The sequence below is a fragment of the Lepus europaeus genome, chromosome 5 (assembly GCF_033115175.1).
Source record: "Lepus europaeus isolate LE1 chromosome 5, mLepTim1.pri, whole genome shotgun sequence".
NCBI classification, from domain to species: Eukaryota; Metazoa; Chordata; class Mammalia; order Lagomorpha; family Leporidae; genus Lepus; species Lepus europaeus.
The window spans coordinates 25591253-25609268 of NC_084831.1; the positions used below are offsets into that span (position 1 = coordinate 25591253).

At 49.8% G+C, this 18016-nt stretch overlaps 1 protein-coding gene across 1 annotated transcript in view; it reads right to left on the reverse strand.

The window, feature by feature from the left end:
* Positions 1 to 4182: 4182 nt before the first annotated feature.
* The window catches only part of CSMD2 (CUB and Sushi multiple domains 2), a 615632-nt gene continuing 601798 nt past the window's right edge, over positions 4183 to 18016 (reverse strand). Inside the window, exons 66-71 of the mRNA XM_062193240.1 lie at positions 12001 to 12162; positions 10243 to 10355; positions 8200 to 8287; positions 7674 to 7812; positions 7298 to 7512; positions 4183 to 6445 (exon numbers count right to left, since the gene is read on the reverse strand). Coding sequence (XP_062049224.1) covers positions 7353 to 7512; positions 7674 to 7812; positions 8200 to 8287; positions 10243 to 10355; positions 12001 to 12162 — 662 coding nt within the window. The 3' untranslated portion in view covers positions 4183 to 6445; positions 7298 to 7352. The remainder of the gene's footprint in view (positions 6446 to 7297; positions 7513 to 7673; positions 7813 to 8199; positions 8288 to 10242; positions 10356 to 12000; positions 12163 to 18016) is intronic.

Genomic DNA, 18016 nt, shown 5'->3' on the forward strand with positions numbered 1-18016 from the left:
CAGCTCAAGTGCCTCTTGGCATGGAGGCAGGGTTGCTGTTCTCACTGCCTGCTGCCCTGCAGAGCGTTGCTTCTGTTCCTTCCTATGCATTTGACCATGGGGCTGGCGTTGTGGCACAGAGCGGGGTAAGCTACGGCCTGCTGTGCCAGAATCCTCTAGCTGGTTCGAGTTCTGGCTGTTCTGTTTCTTATATGGCTCCCTGCTAATGTACCAAGGGCTTGGGCCCCCACACCCATGTGGGCTCCTGGCTCCTGGTTTTCGCCTGGCCCATCCATGGCCCTTGCAGCCATCTGGAGAGTGAACCAGCAGATGGAAGAGCGCTCTCTCTCTTCCTCTCCCTCTCTTTCTATAACTCTGTCTTTCAAATAATAATAAAAAAAGGATCCAATAGTTATAAAGGGCCTGAGGGCCAGGCACGATTTGGGACTTTAGGTAGCTGACTGTAATTTCAGCCTCCCCCAACTCAGTGAGGTAGTTTTGTTATCATCCCCATTTTACAGTGGGGCCATGGAGATTCAGGATAACAAGTTGCTTGAGTAGGAAAGCCCAGATTCCAACTCAGCTGGTTTGGGTCCAAGGCCTGAACTCTTAGTACCACTCTACCATGAGGTCCTTTGAAAGTCCCTGTTCTTTCAATGCCTATGCCATTCATCTGTATCATCAAGAGTCTTCCGCTGGGGGACTGGCACTGTGGTGTAGCAGGTAAACAAACCTACCGCCTGCAGTGCCAGCATCCCATATTGGTGCCAGTTCGTGTCCCAACTGCTCCATGTCCAACCCAGCTCCCTGCTAATGGCCAGGGAAAAGCAGCAGAAGATGGTCCAAGTGTTTGGGCCTCTGCCACCCGCATGGGAGACCCAGAAGCTGCTCTTGGCTCCTGGTTTGGCCCAGCCTTGGCCATTGTGACTATCTGGGAAGTGAACCAGTGGATGGAAGCTCTCTCTGTCTCTGTCTCTGTCTCCATCTCTCTCTGTAAGTATTTCAAATAAATAAAATCTTAAAAACAATAGTATCTCCCCCGTGTCTAGGTCAGCTCTCACTTCCTGCATGTTCTGCAGTCATCCAAGACTTCCTCCCCTGTTGGGCAGTCTTCCTCTACCCCCCAACTCTTGCTGTCACCCTGGCTGACTCTGGATCCTGCAGAAGGGCTATGTGGAAGGCCATCTTTGATTTCATGGTTGTCTCTACCACTCCAGCTCAACCATATCTTGTTCTTGACCCCACCTGTGACAGCATGAATTCAACTAATTAAGACACCCATCTCTCTCCTGTGCTGAATATTTGCATAGACAAATACTGATATGTCTTCTGGCGTGTGACATATCCTTTTAATTTCCCCCAAGCCTGCTCTCCAGCCACCCACCCCTTCTTTTCCATCATTCGTCATCATCCACCTGGTTATTCAAGGCAGACATCCAGGAGTCACTCAAGCCTTCTCCTTCTACATTCAGCCCGTCACCAAATCACGTGAATTCGATCTCTGAGATAACTATCATGAATCCTTCCGTTTCTCGCCATTCCTAATAATTACCGCCTTCATCCTGGCTGCCATCGCCCCCACCTGGCTGCTGGTGGTCCTCTAACTCGTGCTCCTGCAGCTACTCTTGGCTATCTTCAACCGAAGCTCCAAAGAAAACCGAGTCATGCCATTTGGCTTCTTGTGACAGGTGTGTGATTTTGCACTTGCCTTGGGTCATGCACTGTTCACACACCAGCCACCTTGACCTCCCTTCAGTTCCTCCAACAAACTTCGCACAAGTAGTTCTCATTACTTCCAGAGCTCACCACTCACACTCATCCTTCAAGTCTCACTTTAAGTTACCAAAATGCAGTCACTCCTGCCTCAACCTCCGGTATCGCCTGCTCCCACTGTTTCCCACAGAACACTCGTCGCGGTCTATTTGTCCTTGCTTATTTCTTAGTGTTTGTGCTGAGCACTGCTGGTCTTCCTTACAAGCTCTGGGTAGCTAGCACCTTCCGTGGAACCCATGTGCCCCAGGCTTCCCCTCTGTTAAGTTCCAACATGCTCATGCTTCGTACAAAGGCAATCCCAATCCTCTTGATCCATGCTCCTTCTAGGACTACAGTAAGACGATCAGAGATGCTAGCCGCCATGACGGTAGAGAGTCATTCAGAAACAGATGACCCCATTCGTGTGAATGAGATGCACGAGCCATATGAGCCATATGAGGGGCAGGGCTAGAAAATCTACTTCCTTCTTTTCCTACTCCAAGGAAAAACTGCCTGCAGCCAAAGCCAGACAGGGCACCGCTGAGGAAATCCCAGAGAAACGGAGCTGGAGATGCTGGCTAAGCCAGTCCTAAAGCCCACTGAGCCACCCGAATGTGATGTGAGCCTGTACATTTTCTTGCTAGGTTAGACTGAGTTGAGCGAAATGCCCCTAAGGACCTCTGGTCTCTACGTTAGGGGGCCTGTGTGTCTCAATCTTTATTACAGGTCCCCCCCGCCGAGAGATGAGAATTCAAAGCAGAGGCATAAACGCAGTGCACAAGTGTGGGCGGGATTTATTTAACAGAGAAACATTCATTCATGTGTGAGTGTGTGCCACCTGTCACGGAGATACTTGTCCTGAGTGGACCAGGGAGCTGCCTAGAGGAGCGGTGGGGGCAGGAGGTCCATGGAACCTCAAGCAAGGTTAAGAGCAAAACAAGGGCCCCTCCACATTGCCCATCTGTCAGGTAGGGGATGGAGCCTGGGTGGGGTTCAGTGTGTGCGGAGCCTTCTGGGATTTTCACGGAGCCGCCACATGAAGTTTAATTTACATGGGGCCATCATGGCATTTCCTCCTTCCTGGTCCCAGATATGACGCATGTGCATCATGGGAAAGAAGGCAGGTAAGGAGATCGAGTTACTATGCAGGGCTGCAGGATTTGAACCCAGGCTCTCGGATACGGGATGCAGGTGTCCCAATTAGCATATTAACAACTGTGCCAAATGCTGGCCCCCAAACTCTATACCTCCCTTTTACGTCCTCTCCTCAGCCCTTGGCAACCACCATTCTATTTTCTGTTTCTATGGACTGACTATTCTAGGTACCTCATATACATGGGGTCAGGCAGGGTTGTCCTTTTCTGACTTGTTTATTCTGCTTAGCATAACCTCCTCAGGTTTCATCCATGTGACAGCACGTGTCAGAATCCCCTTTTTATGGCTCTGTACTATTACACAGTGCATTTAGACCACATTGTATATAGCCACTCATTCATGGATAGACATGGATGGTTCCTTCTACCTTTTGGATGTTTTCAGTAATAGTGCCATGACTACACAGCTCTCTTCATGACCCTAACTTCAATTGCTTCGGACATATTCTGGAGCGCAGAATTGTTGGATAATACGGTAATTTCATTTTTAAGTTTTGAGGCACAACCATGTGGTTTTCCATACCTGCTGCACCATTTTACATTCCCACAAGCAGGGCACAAGACTTCCAATTTCCTACCTCCTTGCCAGCATTTGTTATTCTGGTTTTTGATAGCAGCCATTCTAATGGGTGTGAAGTGGTATCTCATTGTGGCGTTGATTGGCATTTCCCTCATAATTAGTGATGATGATGATCTTTACACAGCCCTGTTGGCTACTGGTGTATTTCATTGGAAAATGTTCAAGTCTTCTGTAGGAGTTCTGTATGTTTTGGAGGGTTCATATTCCTTCCTGATCTCGGATATTAACCCCTTAGCAGAGACATGACTTGGAAATATTGTCTCCCATTCCATAGGTGGCCCTTTTTACTCTGTTGTCTTTTGGTGCACACAGAAGTTTTACATTTTGATATAGTCTAATCGATGCACTTTTTTTCTTTTGCTGCTGGTATGTTTGGTGTCCTAGCCAGGAGTTCATTATCAAATCTAATGTCATGAAGAGGTCCCCTGTGTCTTCTGGCAAGGCTTTTATAGTTTTAGGTGTTACACTGGGGTCGTTGATTCATTCTGAGCTGAGCTTTGTGGGCAGTGGGAATTCTCAGCAGGTGGCACTGGCAACACGACGCAGCTAAAAGGGACTCGTACTTCTCCACTCTCGGACTGTGGCCCGAAATGTTCTCTTTCCTCTTCACCTTCCCCAACACTCACCCTCAGCCATGAAAGAAGCCATAAAGAATGTAAGAAAAACCAATGCAAAAATTTATATTTTATTTGAATTCAAAAAATTTAAAATTGCTTTCAAAGTCAGGAAAGTACCATAATGCAGGACCCCAGGGGAAGCCTCACAGACAGAGACAGATAAATTAAATGCATATACTGCAGACAAGCCGGGGGAGGTGTAGATTACATATTTACAGCACTTGATGTTTCCTGAAAACCATATTTATACATTTTATTACATTTACAAAAAAAGGCTTCCACTACCGTTTACCTACAATAATGAAAAAAAATGTACACCTTTTTTTTTTTCTTTTTTGGTACTGTACAAACTTTGTATAATAAAAATATATCTCTGTACAAAAGATTTTTTTGTTCATTTTTGTTTTACTTTTTTTTTCTCATGGGATGGCGGTGGTGGGTCTATGGCGTGATTGGCAGGGGAAGGGCTTGTTCTGCCCTGCTCCTTTCCCAGCCTCTGCAGGTGGAGAGAAATGCCAGAGGCGGGGGCGGGGGCGCACAGCAGAGTGCGGGGCCCCACCAGCAAGTGCTCCTTGGGCATCTCTTGGACTTGACAAGGAGACACAAGGATGGAGAGGCGGGGGGCGGGGGGGCGGAGAGGGAGTCCACAGGTGGTCTGGGTGAGAGTACGAAGCTGGAGGGCAGCAGCCGGAGAGCTTTCTGCGCTTGTGTCCAGGGAAGGAAAGAGGCGAGAGTGTGGGTGCCTGGCTTGGTCCTCTCACACCGGCCCAGAGATGCTGCATCCCAGCATGGGTGCAGGCAGGAAGGGGGCTCCCGCCCTTGTCCGTCTCCACTGTATCTGCTGGAGGCTAACATGTCACTTCACTAGGGCCACCTCAACAGCAGTCAGATCTTTTAATTGTTCACTTAAGAGCTCGTGTCCCCACCTCTCCAGTCCCACAGGACCCGAGGCCAGGCACGTCACACAGGCACAGGTGTGGACGCCTACCAGGACCTTCCTGAGGACAGAGCAGGTGGCTTCCCGGCAGTCCTTGTGAGCCATGCACACAGAACTGTGAGAATCAAGCAAAGCCACTTGCGAGCAGTGGCACAGAGGTGACTTCCCTCCTCCCAATCTTTTGATTCAGGAGCTCCTGTGTCCTTGGTTGGCTGTGGTCAGGGGCTGTTGGGAGCCAAGGGACCAGCACCGGCTCTGGAGGCCTGGGGTCCTGGGTCCTTGTCCTGATGCTGCCCACGTGCCGACAGCAGAACCCAGATAGGACACACGGGTCCCCGGCCCGGCCTGCCAGAGCTGGCCAGAGTGCTCCTGTGGGGGTTCATCCACTCCTCCCTGCGTTTGCTGTCCCCTCTAGACCTGGGTGTCGGGCAGCTGGTGTAGCGGGGTCAGACCTATCGTCATTTGTACTCCGACTCCTCACTTCCTACCCTTTCCTCGCCTGTAAAGTGGGAACAACCAGTCATTCACATTGGTGGTGCTGTGTGGACCGGAAGTAACAGCTGCAAAGCATCAGGCAGAGCAGAGGAGCCGTCATTCGCTGGGTCCTGCGGCAGGCTGACTCCTCTGTCCTGCCCGGGGCCTCCCGGCTGCCTCCAGACCTGGTGTCCCAGTCTGGACCACAGACAGTCTTCTCTCCCGTCGGCCGACAGATCTGACCTTGGGATGGTGGGAGATTCCTGCCCTGTCTCCCCCAGGCTCCCCCTTCCATGCTGCCCAGGACCCAAATGACTTTTTAATTCCTTGGGTTCAGAACTCAAGGCAATGTATGTTTGGAAAAAAATAAAGAAATTCCTTTCCAAGCTGTTTCTGAAGATTCCCCCCCTTGCCCCCGGGGCCATCTTGCTGTCCCTGTCCGCCCACAGACCCTGGCTGCCGAGTGCTGGCCAGCAAGGGATGGATCTCGGTACTGCATTCACCAGGTTCTCACATGTGGGACGCCGGGGGCCACGCTGGGTCAGAAGCTGATCGTGCCCCTGCCCCCAGCCCCCGCCTCTTCTCTGTGTCTCTGGGAGCAGGGCTGGGCATCCTTGCCACACACATCTCTTTTTATCTTTTATAGCCTCTTCCATGCGATGCAAGTGAAGGGGAGGGTGTGTGTGTGTGTTCAGTCCCTCCCCCCCTCCACGCACATCCACACATTGCTTTGTTTGTTTTCAACCCACAAACTCCCTTCCTCTGTCTGCAGCCCGGCTTCCTTGACTGTCCGCAGCCAGGGCACGGCGGGAGCCCCTCTCCAGGGTGGCAGACGCAGAAGGTGGCAGGGCGAGGGCCCGAGTCCCAGCAGTGGCAGACACAGGCGGAGAGACGGACGGAGATGGGGGACTGGGCGCTGTGCTCAGGGGGCTCCTTCCTGCCCCCCGGGGAGCTGGGGACAAAAAGACCACAGCAAGGTTTGCACAAGGAGAGCGGTGTGGAGGAGGAGTTGGGGAGCAGAAGGCAAGAGCAAGGAGGCAGGGCCAAGGAGATGGGGGGGGGGAGAGAACAGGCAAACATCGGCTGTCTCTCTCCTCAGCTCTGCTTTCCGGTCTCCGCCAACGGGGGCACGGCGGGGCGTGGAGGGCACACAGGCATCTCTACCTGCAGTCGCCCTCCCCCTGCATGGCCTCCTTGCCCAGCCTGGGACTGGGTTCTTTCTTTACAAAGGTGTTTTTACGCGGGTTATTTTTGTTGTACATACTTATGGGCCCAGACACGTATTCCTGGGGAGATGTGTGCGTGAGCTTGGCTCGCATTTCCATCTCCATCAACACTTCAAAGACCTGACTGAAACTTCGCAGTTGGATGTATTTAAGGGGGACAGTGTGATATTTCAATACCTGTAGACGAAAATGATGGCTAGAGGTTGCGGAGTGGGCGGCGACGCCTTAACCTTAACTGTGTCTGACTGGTGCCTGAGGCTCCTCCCTGTCCTTGTAGACACGGGGGCTGGAGGCCAATGCTCCCCCTTAGTAGCCCCATGAACTTGGTCAGGGTCACCCTTAGGCACCTGTTTTGCATTTTCTCATCTGTAACAGGGATGCTAAGAGTACCTTCCTCCCAGGTGGTGTAGGGAATCATGGAGCCTGCGCCGCCACGTAGCTGGGAAGTGCCTGGTGCACAGCCCTTGTGCGTGTGTGCGTGTGTATGTGGGTGTGTGTCCACGTCTCCGTGTGTCAGTGCCCCCATGCCCACCCAGGCACCAATCTCTGCCGTCCCATCTCAGGCGCCTCCCACTCACCGGCTGCTGGAGGCGGGGCTCTCGGTGGCGGTGGGGCGGCAGCCAGGCCTGGGGGCTATACTGCGGTACACACCGTGCTGACCGTGAACTCCGCCTCGCTGGCCATGATGTCCGTGGGCTGGATGTTGCGATCGTACATTGGGTTCTCAAACGTGGCTCGAACGTTCGTGTTCTCGTGGCCCGCGTAGCCGTTGAAGGGAACTTTGGGTCTTCTCCTGGGAGGGAGACAGCACGGAGTGGGGCCATGAAGAGGGGGAGGCGCATCGGGCTCCTTGGGGCCTTTTAGTCCTCACAGCTCTCCTGAGCTGCCAAGGCTCCGGGTGGCTTTGGGCCGGGGGCATCACCCTGCCCGCCCGGCCGCCTCCCTCGTGGGTACCTGTGTTTGTAGAGATACAGCACGAAGCCCGCGATGATGAGGGCGATGAAAGGCACCAGGATGGCAGCGGCCACCGAGCTGCTGTTGGAAGCAAAGTGGCGGCCGATGGACTCGGGGTCTGACTCCCACAGCCTGAGATCTGCAAAGGCCCAGAGCATTAGAGCTCAAGTCACAGCGCCACAGCCCGAGGCGCACGCACCCTGGCAAGCGTGGCTGTGGCCGGGGACGCCACCTGGAGCCTGCCCGCCCCTGGGGAAGGGTGCTAATGGCCGCCATGCCCCGGAGGCCGGTGCTCAGGCCCTGGGAACGCAACGTGCGGGAGACAGGGTCTCAGAACTGTCTTCCGAGGCTGCCACACCCTCCCAGGTGTCTTATGTAGCTGAGCTTGTCCTTGGCACTATCCCAGAGCTTGTGTGGGACTCTCAAGCGCCTGCCTGGCCCCAGAGAGGATGAGAACCCCAGTGCGGCCTTCAGCACCCCACCCCCGCCCCACCCCAGCCCACTGCTCGGGACAGACACCAGTTACCGAGTCTCTGAAAGCCGAAATGCCCGAAGCCTTGGCCCTTGACGGAGCCTTGGTAGATGAAGGTACCTCCAGAGGACTCAGAGGAGACCTGGGAAGTGAGGAGCACAGAGAGCGAGAGGGGAGGCTGTGGAAGGATCTAGAACTGCTGCTGACACGTTCAAAGGTACAGGCCGCCAGACAGGCCGGGGTCACCACTGACCCGGCATGGCAGACGGGTGACAACTTGCCCACCCCCCGGCCCTGGCCGGCCTGAGCGACCCACTGAGTTGGGCCAGGAGCACTCCCACTTGGATGAGGTGGGGAGGAAACCTTAGTTTTTATTGCTCAGATCACGGAATCTGTCTCTGCCTGCTTCTCATTTGTCAGGTGGGGAATAAGAGCCACACCTGTGTCATGGGGTTGTGAGGGTTAAACGAGCTCACACAGAGAAAGCACTCAGCTCGGAACATCCAGGCTCACCCCCATGGGCGCTGATATTCCTGACGGGAATGAACAGCCTTTGGAGCGTGACAGACCAAACAGGACCTTGACTAAAACTAAACTGTGCCAAGTGCACTGAGCACATGTGGGACATGAGCCACCATTCCAATGGCCGCTATTTGGCTCACAACGGCCGACACAATGGCTCCCTGCCCCCCAATGCTGCTGTGCCTCCATGATGCTCGTGTGACATGTGGCCTGTGGCCTGAGCTTTGAGGATGCTCCAGGAGGCTTCCCCCCGCTCCAGTGCCCAAGGGCTGCCTTCTGTCGACCATGCCCTAAGCGGACTTCCCCATCTTGTTCCTCCAATACATGGCTGGCTGTGGAGGGGGCCCTGATGGCCGGTGGTCGTCCTAGGGCCTGCAGCTGCTGCTGGCCCTCCAGAGCCCACTCTCATCTTGGCCCTGGCCTGCATGCCCAGCTCCACGTCCCAACTTTGACTCTTGTTCTCGCACGTCCAGCTCCCCTCCCAGCATGGTAGATGGCAGAATCTCTTGTTCCTTTGCAGAGTTTGCACTGACACTGTGGGAGCTGGCGGGTACCTCCGGGCATACAAAAGGCCTAACTGTGTGTGCCAGCCCCTGGGGAAGCCAGATGGTTCTCTGTATAAATAAGGCAATGTCACTCCAGTCACAGTGCGCTACCAGCTGGTCCCATTGGGGAGGATGCACTGTGACCCCTCAGCTCTCTGCCACTCGGGCCCACTATGACATCACCCTCCTTCCCATCCTCCTCTTCTAGTGCCAAAAACCCAAGGCAGAGAGGCCGGGGTCCTCAGGGCTGCCAGCTGGGAGGCAGGGGTGCATGGCTGGGGCACCCCCCTTCCACCTCCAGAATGCCCTAGAACGTAATGTCTTTCCCACTGCAGGTTGCAAGGCTCCTCCCGCCCCCATGTCCTGGTCTCTCAAGCTGTGCTGTCACACTGCGTGCACACCCTCAGGAGAGTGGACGCGACAGGTGCTCCTCTGGGACTCAGCACCTTCTCCCGGCCCCCACCACCACCACGTCCCCACTGCACACCCTCCCCTCGCCGCCGCTTCCCTTTCTGGAGTTTCTGTTACTCCTGGTCAGTTGTGGTCCCAAAATACCACATGGAAAATTCCAGAAATAAACATTTCTTAAGTTTTAAATCATACTTATTATGTTATATTGTAATTGTTCAGCCGTACTATTAGGTTTTGTTGGTCTTTTTACTGTGCCTAATTGACAAACTAAACTTTCTCACAGGGAGAAACAGGTTCATGATTGTGCACAGCTTCTAGTACCCACTGGGGGCCCTGGAACACATTCCCCTGGGCTGAGGGCTGGGCTCTGTGCCTAGAGTTCGCTCCCATCCCACATGCTTCCTGTTCCATGTCCCTCCGCCCTGCTGCCCCCTGGACTCCTAGTCCCCCTCTGACCTCTTCCCTTGCAGAGGGGGACACCTGTCCCCAGTCCTGGCCCCACGAACCCTCCAGGCGAGTTTCCATGGGGCCCCTGGCGTTCCCACACTCTGTCCTCCTCTGCCCGCAATCGGGGAATCGGGGCTGGGGTGGGGACGAGGAGTCAGTCAGCCAAGCTTACGTGCCCATCCAGAGCCCAGTGGTCGTCTCTGAACTTGTTCACAAAGATCTCCGCAGGCCCCATGATCTGGTAAACCTGGAGCAGGAGATGGAAATCTTCTTTCTTGTAAGTTCCTGGGGAGAGAGAGATCCGGGAGTGCCCGGGAAAGCTTCGGAGCCCACGCGTGTGGCTGTGAGTGAGTGGAGTTTCACCCGTTTGTTGAGAGAAGCGTTCCCTGCATACCTACAGTTATGTACAGTGTTGGGGAGCGAGGGGCGCTCTGTGGGCTGAATGTGAGTATCGGCAAGCTTGTGCACACATGTGTTCACAGCTGGGCTGCTGGGAGCAGACTGGGGTCCTGGTCACACACGCCCAGCTGAGAAGATGACTGTGTGTTTCCGTCTGCCCTTAATGCACACGTATGTTTACAACTCAGTGGGTGCCACAGTGCAGGATGGCAGGTGCATGGAAGAGGGCCGAGGTGTTTATGACTGTGTGTTAGAACAAATGAGTGAAGAATGTGACTGTGGAATTGTGCTGTGTGTGCACATGGGTGGTGTGTTAATGTAGTCAATGAACACTTGGTTTCTAAGATAGGTAGTTTTTCTGATTGAAAATTGGGGAAATTTTGGAAAATGCAGAAATCCCTGAAGAATCTGATTTTAACACTAAGAAACTACTACTATTGACATTTCGGTGTAAATATTTCCAGATTTCTTATGAAGATAAGCTTTTCTTTTAAGAGACTGAGGTCTGGGACTGGTGCAGTGGGTTAAAGCCCTGGCCTGAAGTGCCCGCATCCCATATGGGTGCTGGTTCTAGTCCTGGTTGCTCCTCTTCTGATCCAGCTCTCTGCTGTGGCCTGGGAAAGCAGTAGAAGATGGCCGAAGTGCTTGGGCCCCTGCACCCATGTGGGAGACTTGGAAGAAGCTCTTGGCTCAGCTCCAGCCATTGCAGCCATTTGGGGAGTGAACCAGTGGATGGAAGACCTCTGTTTCTACCTCTTTCTGTAACTCTGTCTTTCAAATAAGTAAACTAAATCTTTAACAAACAACAAAAAAGAGACTGAGGTCTTATTTTAAATGCATCAGGCTGGCTGCACATCCCCTAAAATTGACGTAATATTGTACTTAGTGGAAATACTATAATTAAAATTCTACTTCTTTATTTTTGGGAAATTATTTCCAATTTGTATGCAATGGGAAAAAGCCTTGTAAAGTAAACATCCTTTATTCCTGTGTGTTAGGCTCCCTCCGTATCTTGGGACAGACAGTGGTAGAAGTGTAATTAATGGATCCGATCAGTTTCCAAGATCTGGATACGAACTGCTGACTTGTTTTCCAGGATGGTTCTGTTTTATCCTCTGGCCAGCACTCAGGTTTACTGATTTCGAAACTCCTGAGCTGCTGGGATGCAGTGGAACATGACATTTTGTGTTGACTTTTGGTTTTTGATCAGTGCTGAACAATATTCTAGCCTTTGTTCGTTGGCTGGCTGTGTTTTGGCTTCTGGGAATTCCCTTCCCCCTATTTTCAACCTCTCTTCTCTTTGCTTAAGAGAGTGCTTTACACATTCAAGGTACTAGTGTTTGTCATCTGACCATTTCTCTTTAGTCCAAGGTGTTTTTGTCACGCGAACAGTCCTCTCCTCTTCCCAAGAGGCAAGGCAGAGCCTGGCATGACAGCATGATGCCATGACACCACACTCAGCCTTGGAACGGGCACTGCCCACCCACCCTCACCACCTGCCTTATACTCAGGGACACGGCTTGCTTCTTACCAGCCAAGTGCAGCTCCACACCACTGTGGTCAATCATGGTGGCGTTGACCTTGCTGTTGGCCACCTGGAGGCCAGTGACTTTGAGCATGGCCGGCTGCTTCTTCCCTTGGTACTCATAGGCCCCTTTCCACAGAGAATTCTTGGCAAAAACATCCCCAGGAACTAGAGGAATTGAGAAGCAGATGTGACAGGGACTTTGTGCTGGTAGAACTGGGCCGCCCGATTTATACTCTGACCTGATCCCAGTCTACTGATTCAGCTGTTTCCTACACTCAACATGTGGGGAGGTGGTACAGTGCTCTGGCTCTCTGTGTTTCAGGGTAGGTGGGAATTGAAATGAGTCTGTTGAAGAGATGTCTGCACTCGCATGTTCTCTGCAGCACTGTTCCTAAAGGCCAAGGGACGCAATCAACCTTTGTGACCACCAACAGATGACCGGATAGGAATTGCAGCATGGGGCTGATGCTGTGGTGCAGCGAGTTAAGATGCAGCTTGCAGTGCCAGCAGCCCATCTTGGAGTGCTTGTTTGAGTCCCAGCTGCTCCTCTTCCAATCCAGCTCCCTGCTAATGCAACTAGGAAGGCAGCAGAAGATGGCCCAAGTGCTTGGGTTCCTGCCACCACATGCGAGACCAGAAAGGAGTTTCTGGCTCCCAGCTTTGGCTTCGCCCAGACCTGGCTGTTGCAGCCCCTGGGGAGCAAAGCAGTGGATCAAAGTCCCCCTTCCCCTCTCTCCTTCTTCACTCTGCCTGATTTTAAAGAAAAAAGAAAAGGTGGCACATACACACAATGGAATACTATTGAGCCTTTAAAAGAAGGGATCCTGTCACTTGTGACCACATGGCTGAACCTGGAGGACACTGTGCTGAGTGGAGTGAGACGTTCACAGAAAGACGGACCCCATATGACCGCTTAGATGTGGGAGCTGAGACTATGGAACTCACGGAGTGCAGAGTGGAAGGGTGGTTGCTGGGGCTGGGATGGGAGGGAGGGGGACTTGGGGGTGAAGGATACATAAGTTGAGCTGGGCAGAGGAACGCTTGAGTATCTGTTCTCAGTCATGGACACTGGTGAATAACAATGTGTTGCATAACGGAAAATTGAAAAAAGAATACATTTCCAATGTTCTCACCCCCCACACACACACATACACACACACACAATAACTAGGTGAGGCAACAGATACGTCAACCATCGTGATTTTTCGTCCCACCATGTAAACGTGTATCAGAATATCATAGTGTTGCCCGTAAATACATATAATTATTTGTTAATAAGAAATGAAACATAATAAAGGAAAAGGAGAGATATAGAGAGAAAACTAGAAAGAAGAGAGAGGAATAAAGAGAAAAAAGGAAGGGCTTAAAAGGAGGAGAAAAGAAAAAGAGAAGAGAAAGGAGTGACATGGCAGTTCAGTTTGATGGATAGGAACGTGGCCAAGGAGTCAGATGGAGCTGGGTTCTTGGTTTATTTGATTTTTTTGAGAGCGAGAGTGAGAGAGCAAGTGAGAGAGCGCGCAAGCATGAGAGAGTGAGTGAGCACTCTTCTGGTTTACTCCCCAGACGCCTGCAGTGGTCCGGTGGGAGCTCGGCCTGGGTGGAAGCCAGGAGTCAGGAACTCCAGAACAGATTTGGAGACCGGGTTTGGAGAAAGAAAGAGACATCCAAGTACAGGAAGCACACAGAACTCCCAATAGACATGACCAGAAAAGATCCTCGCCACAACACATTGTAATCAAACTCACCACAGTGAAACATAAAGATTATAAATGTGCAAGAGAGAAACACCAAATTACTCTCAGAGGATCTCCAATTAGACTCACAGCACACTTCTCATCAGAAACCCTACAGGCAAGGAGGAAATGGCGAGACATAGCCCAGGTACTAAGAGAGAAAAACTGCCATCCCAGAATATTATATCCTGCAAAGCTCTCATTTGTGAATGAAGGTGAAATAAAGACCTTTCATAGCAAACAGAAATTAAAAGAATTTGTCACCACTCATCCAGCCCAGGAAAAGATGCTTAAAGATGTGTTACACACAGAAACACAGAAACATGGTCACCAATATGAAAGAAGGTAATGGAAGAAAATCTCTCAGTAAAAGATCACAGGAAGTTCAAACTATATATTAGAAATATCTTTGAAAAATAGGGCAAAGTCACTACTTATATCAATAACCATATTGAATATAAATGGCATTGACTCTCCGTTAAAAGACACAGACTGGCTGAATGGCTTGAAAAACAAAACCCATCTATTTGCTGCTTACAAGACACACATCTTTCCAACAAAGATGCATGCAGACTGAAAGTGAAAGGTTGGAAAAAGATATTCCATGCCAACAAAAACCAAAAAAGAGCTGGTGTAGCCATCTTAACATCAGACAAAATAGATTTTAACACAAAAATTGTTAAAAGAGACAAAGAGGGGCACTATATAATGATTAAGGGATCAATTCAAAAGGAAGATGTAACTATTATAAATGTATATGCACCTAATTACAGAGCACCAGGCTATTTAAAAGATATTGTAAGGGACTTAAGGGGAGGTTTAGACTCCAATACAATAGTACTGGGGGACTTCAATACTCCACTTTCAGCAATGGATAGATCAATCAGACAGAAAATCAGCAAGGAAACAGCAGATTCAGTCAACACTATAGACCAAATGGATCTATCAGATATCGACAGAACTTTTCATGCTACAGTTGAAGAATGCACATTCTTCTCAGCAGTGCATGGAACCTTCTCTAGGACTGACCACACACTAGGCCATAAAGCAAGTCTCAGCAAATTCAAAAGAATCGAAATCATACCATGCATCTTCTCAGACCACAATGGAATGAAGCTGGAAATCAGCAACTCGGGAATCCCTAGAGCATATGCAAACACATGGAGCCTAAACAACATGCTCCTGAATGAACACTGGGTCACAGAAGAAATCAAAAGAGAAATTAAAAACTTTCTGGAAGCAAATGAAGATAAAAACACAACATATCAAAACACAGCAAAAGGCTAGCGCTGTGGCTCAGTAGGCTAATCCTCTGCCTGTGGCGCCAGCACACCAGGTTCTAGTCCTGATCAGGGCACTGGATTCTGTCCCGGGTGCCCCTCTTCCAGGCCAGCTCTCTGCTCTGGCCCAGGGAGTGCAGTGGAGGATGGCCCAAGTGCTTGGGCCCTGCACCCTATGGGAGACCAGGAGAAGCACCTGCCTTCAGATGAGCATGGCGTGCCGGCCGCAGCACGCTGGCCACAGCGGCCATTGGAGGGTGAACTAATGGCAAAAGGAAGACCTTTCTCTCTGTCTCTCTCTCTGTCCACTCTGCCTGTCAAAAAAAAAAAAAAAACAAAAAACACAAAAAACAAAAACACAGCAAAAGCAGTGTTAAGAGAAAGTTTATAGAAATAGGTGCCTACATCAAGATATTGGAGAGACACCAAATAAATGAGCTATCAATGCATCTCAAGGATCTAGACAAACTACAGCAAACCAAACCCAAAACTAGTAGGAGAAAAGAAATAATTAAAAATATAGAAGAAATCAACAAATTTGAATCCAAAAATTACAAAAGATCAGCAAAATGAAGAGCTGCTTTTTTGAAAAAATAAACAAAATTGACACACCATTGGCCCAACTAACCAAAAAGGGAGAGAGAAGACCCAAATCAATAAAATTAGAGATGAAAAGGGAAATGTAACAACAGACACAATAGAAATAAAAAGAGTCATTAGAAATTACTACAAAGAGTTGTATGCCAACAAACAGGGAAATCTATCAGAAATGGACAGATTCCTGGTCACATACAGCTTACCTAAATTGAACTGTGAAGACACAAAAACCTAAACAGACCCATAACCAAGTCGGAAATTGAATCAGTAATAAGGGCTCTTCCAACAAAGAAAAACTCAGGACCAGATAGATTCACTGCTGAATTCTACCAGACATTTAAAGAAGAACTAACTCCAATTCTTTTCAAACTATTCAAAACAATTAAAAGAGAGGGAATCCTCCCAAAATCTTTCTACAAAGCCAGCATCACCTTAATTCCTAAACCTGAAAAAGATGCAGCATTGAAAGAGAATTACAGACCAATTTCCCTGATGAACATAGATGCAAAATCCTCAATAAAATTCTGGACAATAGAATGCAACAACACATCAGAAAGATCATCCACCCAGACCAAGTGGGATTTATCCCTGGTATGCAGGAATGGTTCAGTGTTCACAGATCAATCAATGTGATACACCACATTAACAAACTGCAGAAAAAAAACCATATGATTGGCCAGCGCCGTGGCTTAACAGGCTAATCCTCCGCCTTGCGGCACCAGCACACCGGGTTCTAGTCCCCGTTGGGGCGCCGGATTCTATCCCGGTTGCCCCTCTTCCAGGCCAGCTCTCTGCTATGGCCTGAGAAGGCAGTGGAGGATGGCCCAAGTCCTTGGGACCTGCACCCCCATGGGAGACCAGGAGAAGCACCTGGCTCCTGGCTTCGGATCAGCGAGATGCACCAGTTGCAGCGGCCATTGGAGGGTGAACCAACGGCAAAAAGGAAGACCTTTCTCTCTGTCTCTCACTATCCACTCTGTCTGTCAAAAAAAAAAAAAAAAAAAAAAAAAAAGAAAAGAAAAAGAAAAACCATATGATTATCTCAATAGATGCAGAGAAAGCATTCAATAAAATTGAACACCCTTTCACAATGAAACTCTAAGCAAATTGGGTATAGAAGGAACATTCCTCAACACAGTCAAGGCAATTTATGAAAAATCCACAGCCAGCATCCTATTGACTGAGAAAAAGTTGGAAGCATTTCCACTGAGATCTGGTACCAGACAGGGATGACCACCGCTATTCAATATAGTTCTGGAAGTTTTAGGCAGAGCCATTAGGCAAGAAAAAGAAATTAAAGGGATACAATTGGGAAGGAAGAAGTCAAACTATCCCTCTTTGTGGATGATATGATTCTTTATTTAGGGGACCCAAAGAACTCTACTAAGAGACTATTGAAACTCATAGAAGAGTTTGGCAAAGTAGCAGAATATAAAATCAGTGCACAAAAATCAACAGCCTTTGTATGCACAGACAATGCCACGGCTGAGAAAGAACTTTTAAGATTAATCCCATTCACAATAGCTACAAAAAAATCAAATACCTTGGAATAAACTTAACCAAGGATGTCAAAGATCTCTATGATGACAACTACAAAACTTTAAAGAAAGAAATAGAAGAGGATACCAAAAAATGGAAAAATCTTCCATGTTCATGGATTGGAAGAATCAGTATCATCAAAATGTCAGTCTCCTAAAAGCAACTTACAGATTCAATGTGATACCAATCAAAATACCAAAGACATTCTTCTCAGATCTGGAAAAAATGATGCTAAAATTCATATGGAGGCACAGGAGACCTCAAATAGCTAAAGCAATCTTGCACAACAAAAACAGAGCAGGAGGCATCACAACAGCACATTTCAAGACATACTACAGGGCAGTTATAATCAAAACAGCATGGTACTGGTACAGAAACAGATGGATAGACCAATAGAACAGAACAGAAATGCCAGAAATCAATCCAAGCATCTACAACCAACTTATTTTTTTTTATTTGACAGGTAGAGTTATAGACAATGAGAGAGAGAGAGAAGAGAGAGAGAGAGAGACAGAGAGAAAGGTCTTCCTTCCCAAATGGCCGCTATGGCCAGCACTGTGCTGATCCGAAGCCAGGATCCAGGTGCTTCTTCCTGGTCTCCCATGTAGGTGCAGGGGCCCAAGGACTTGGGCCATCCTCCACTGCCCTCCCAGGCCACAGCAGAGATCTGGACTGGAAGAGGTGCAACCAGGACAGAATCTGGCGCCTCAACCAGGACTAGAACCTGGTGCACATATGGGATGCCGGTGCCACAGGCAGAGGATTAGCCAAATGAGCCATGGTGCAGGCCCCTACAACCAACTTATATTTGATCAAGGAAAACCAATTCCTGGAGCAAGGACAGTCTATTCAACAAATGGTGCTGGGAAA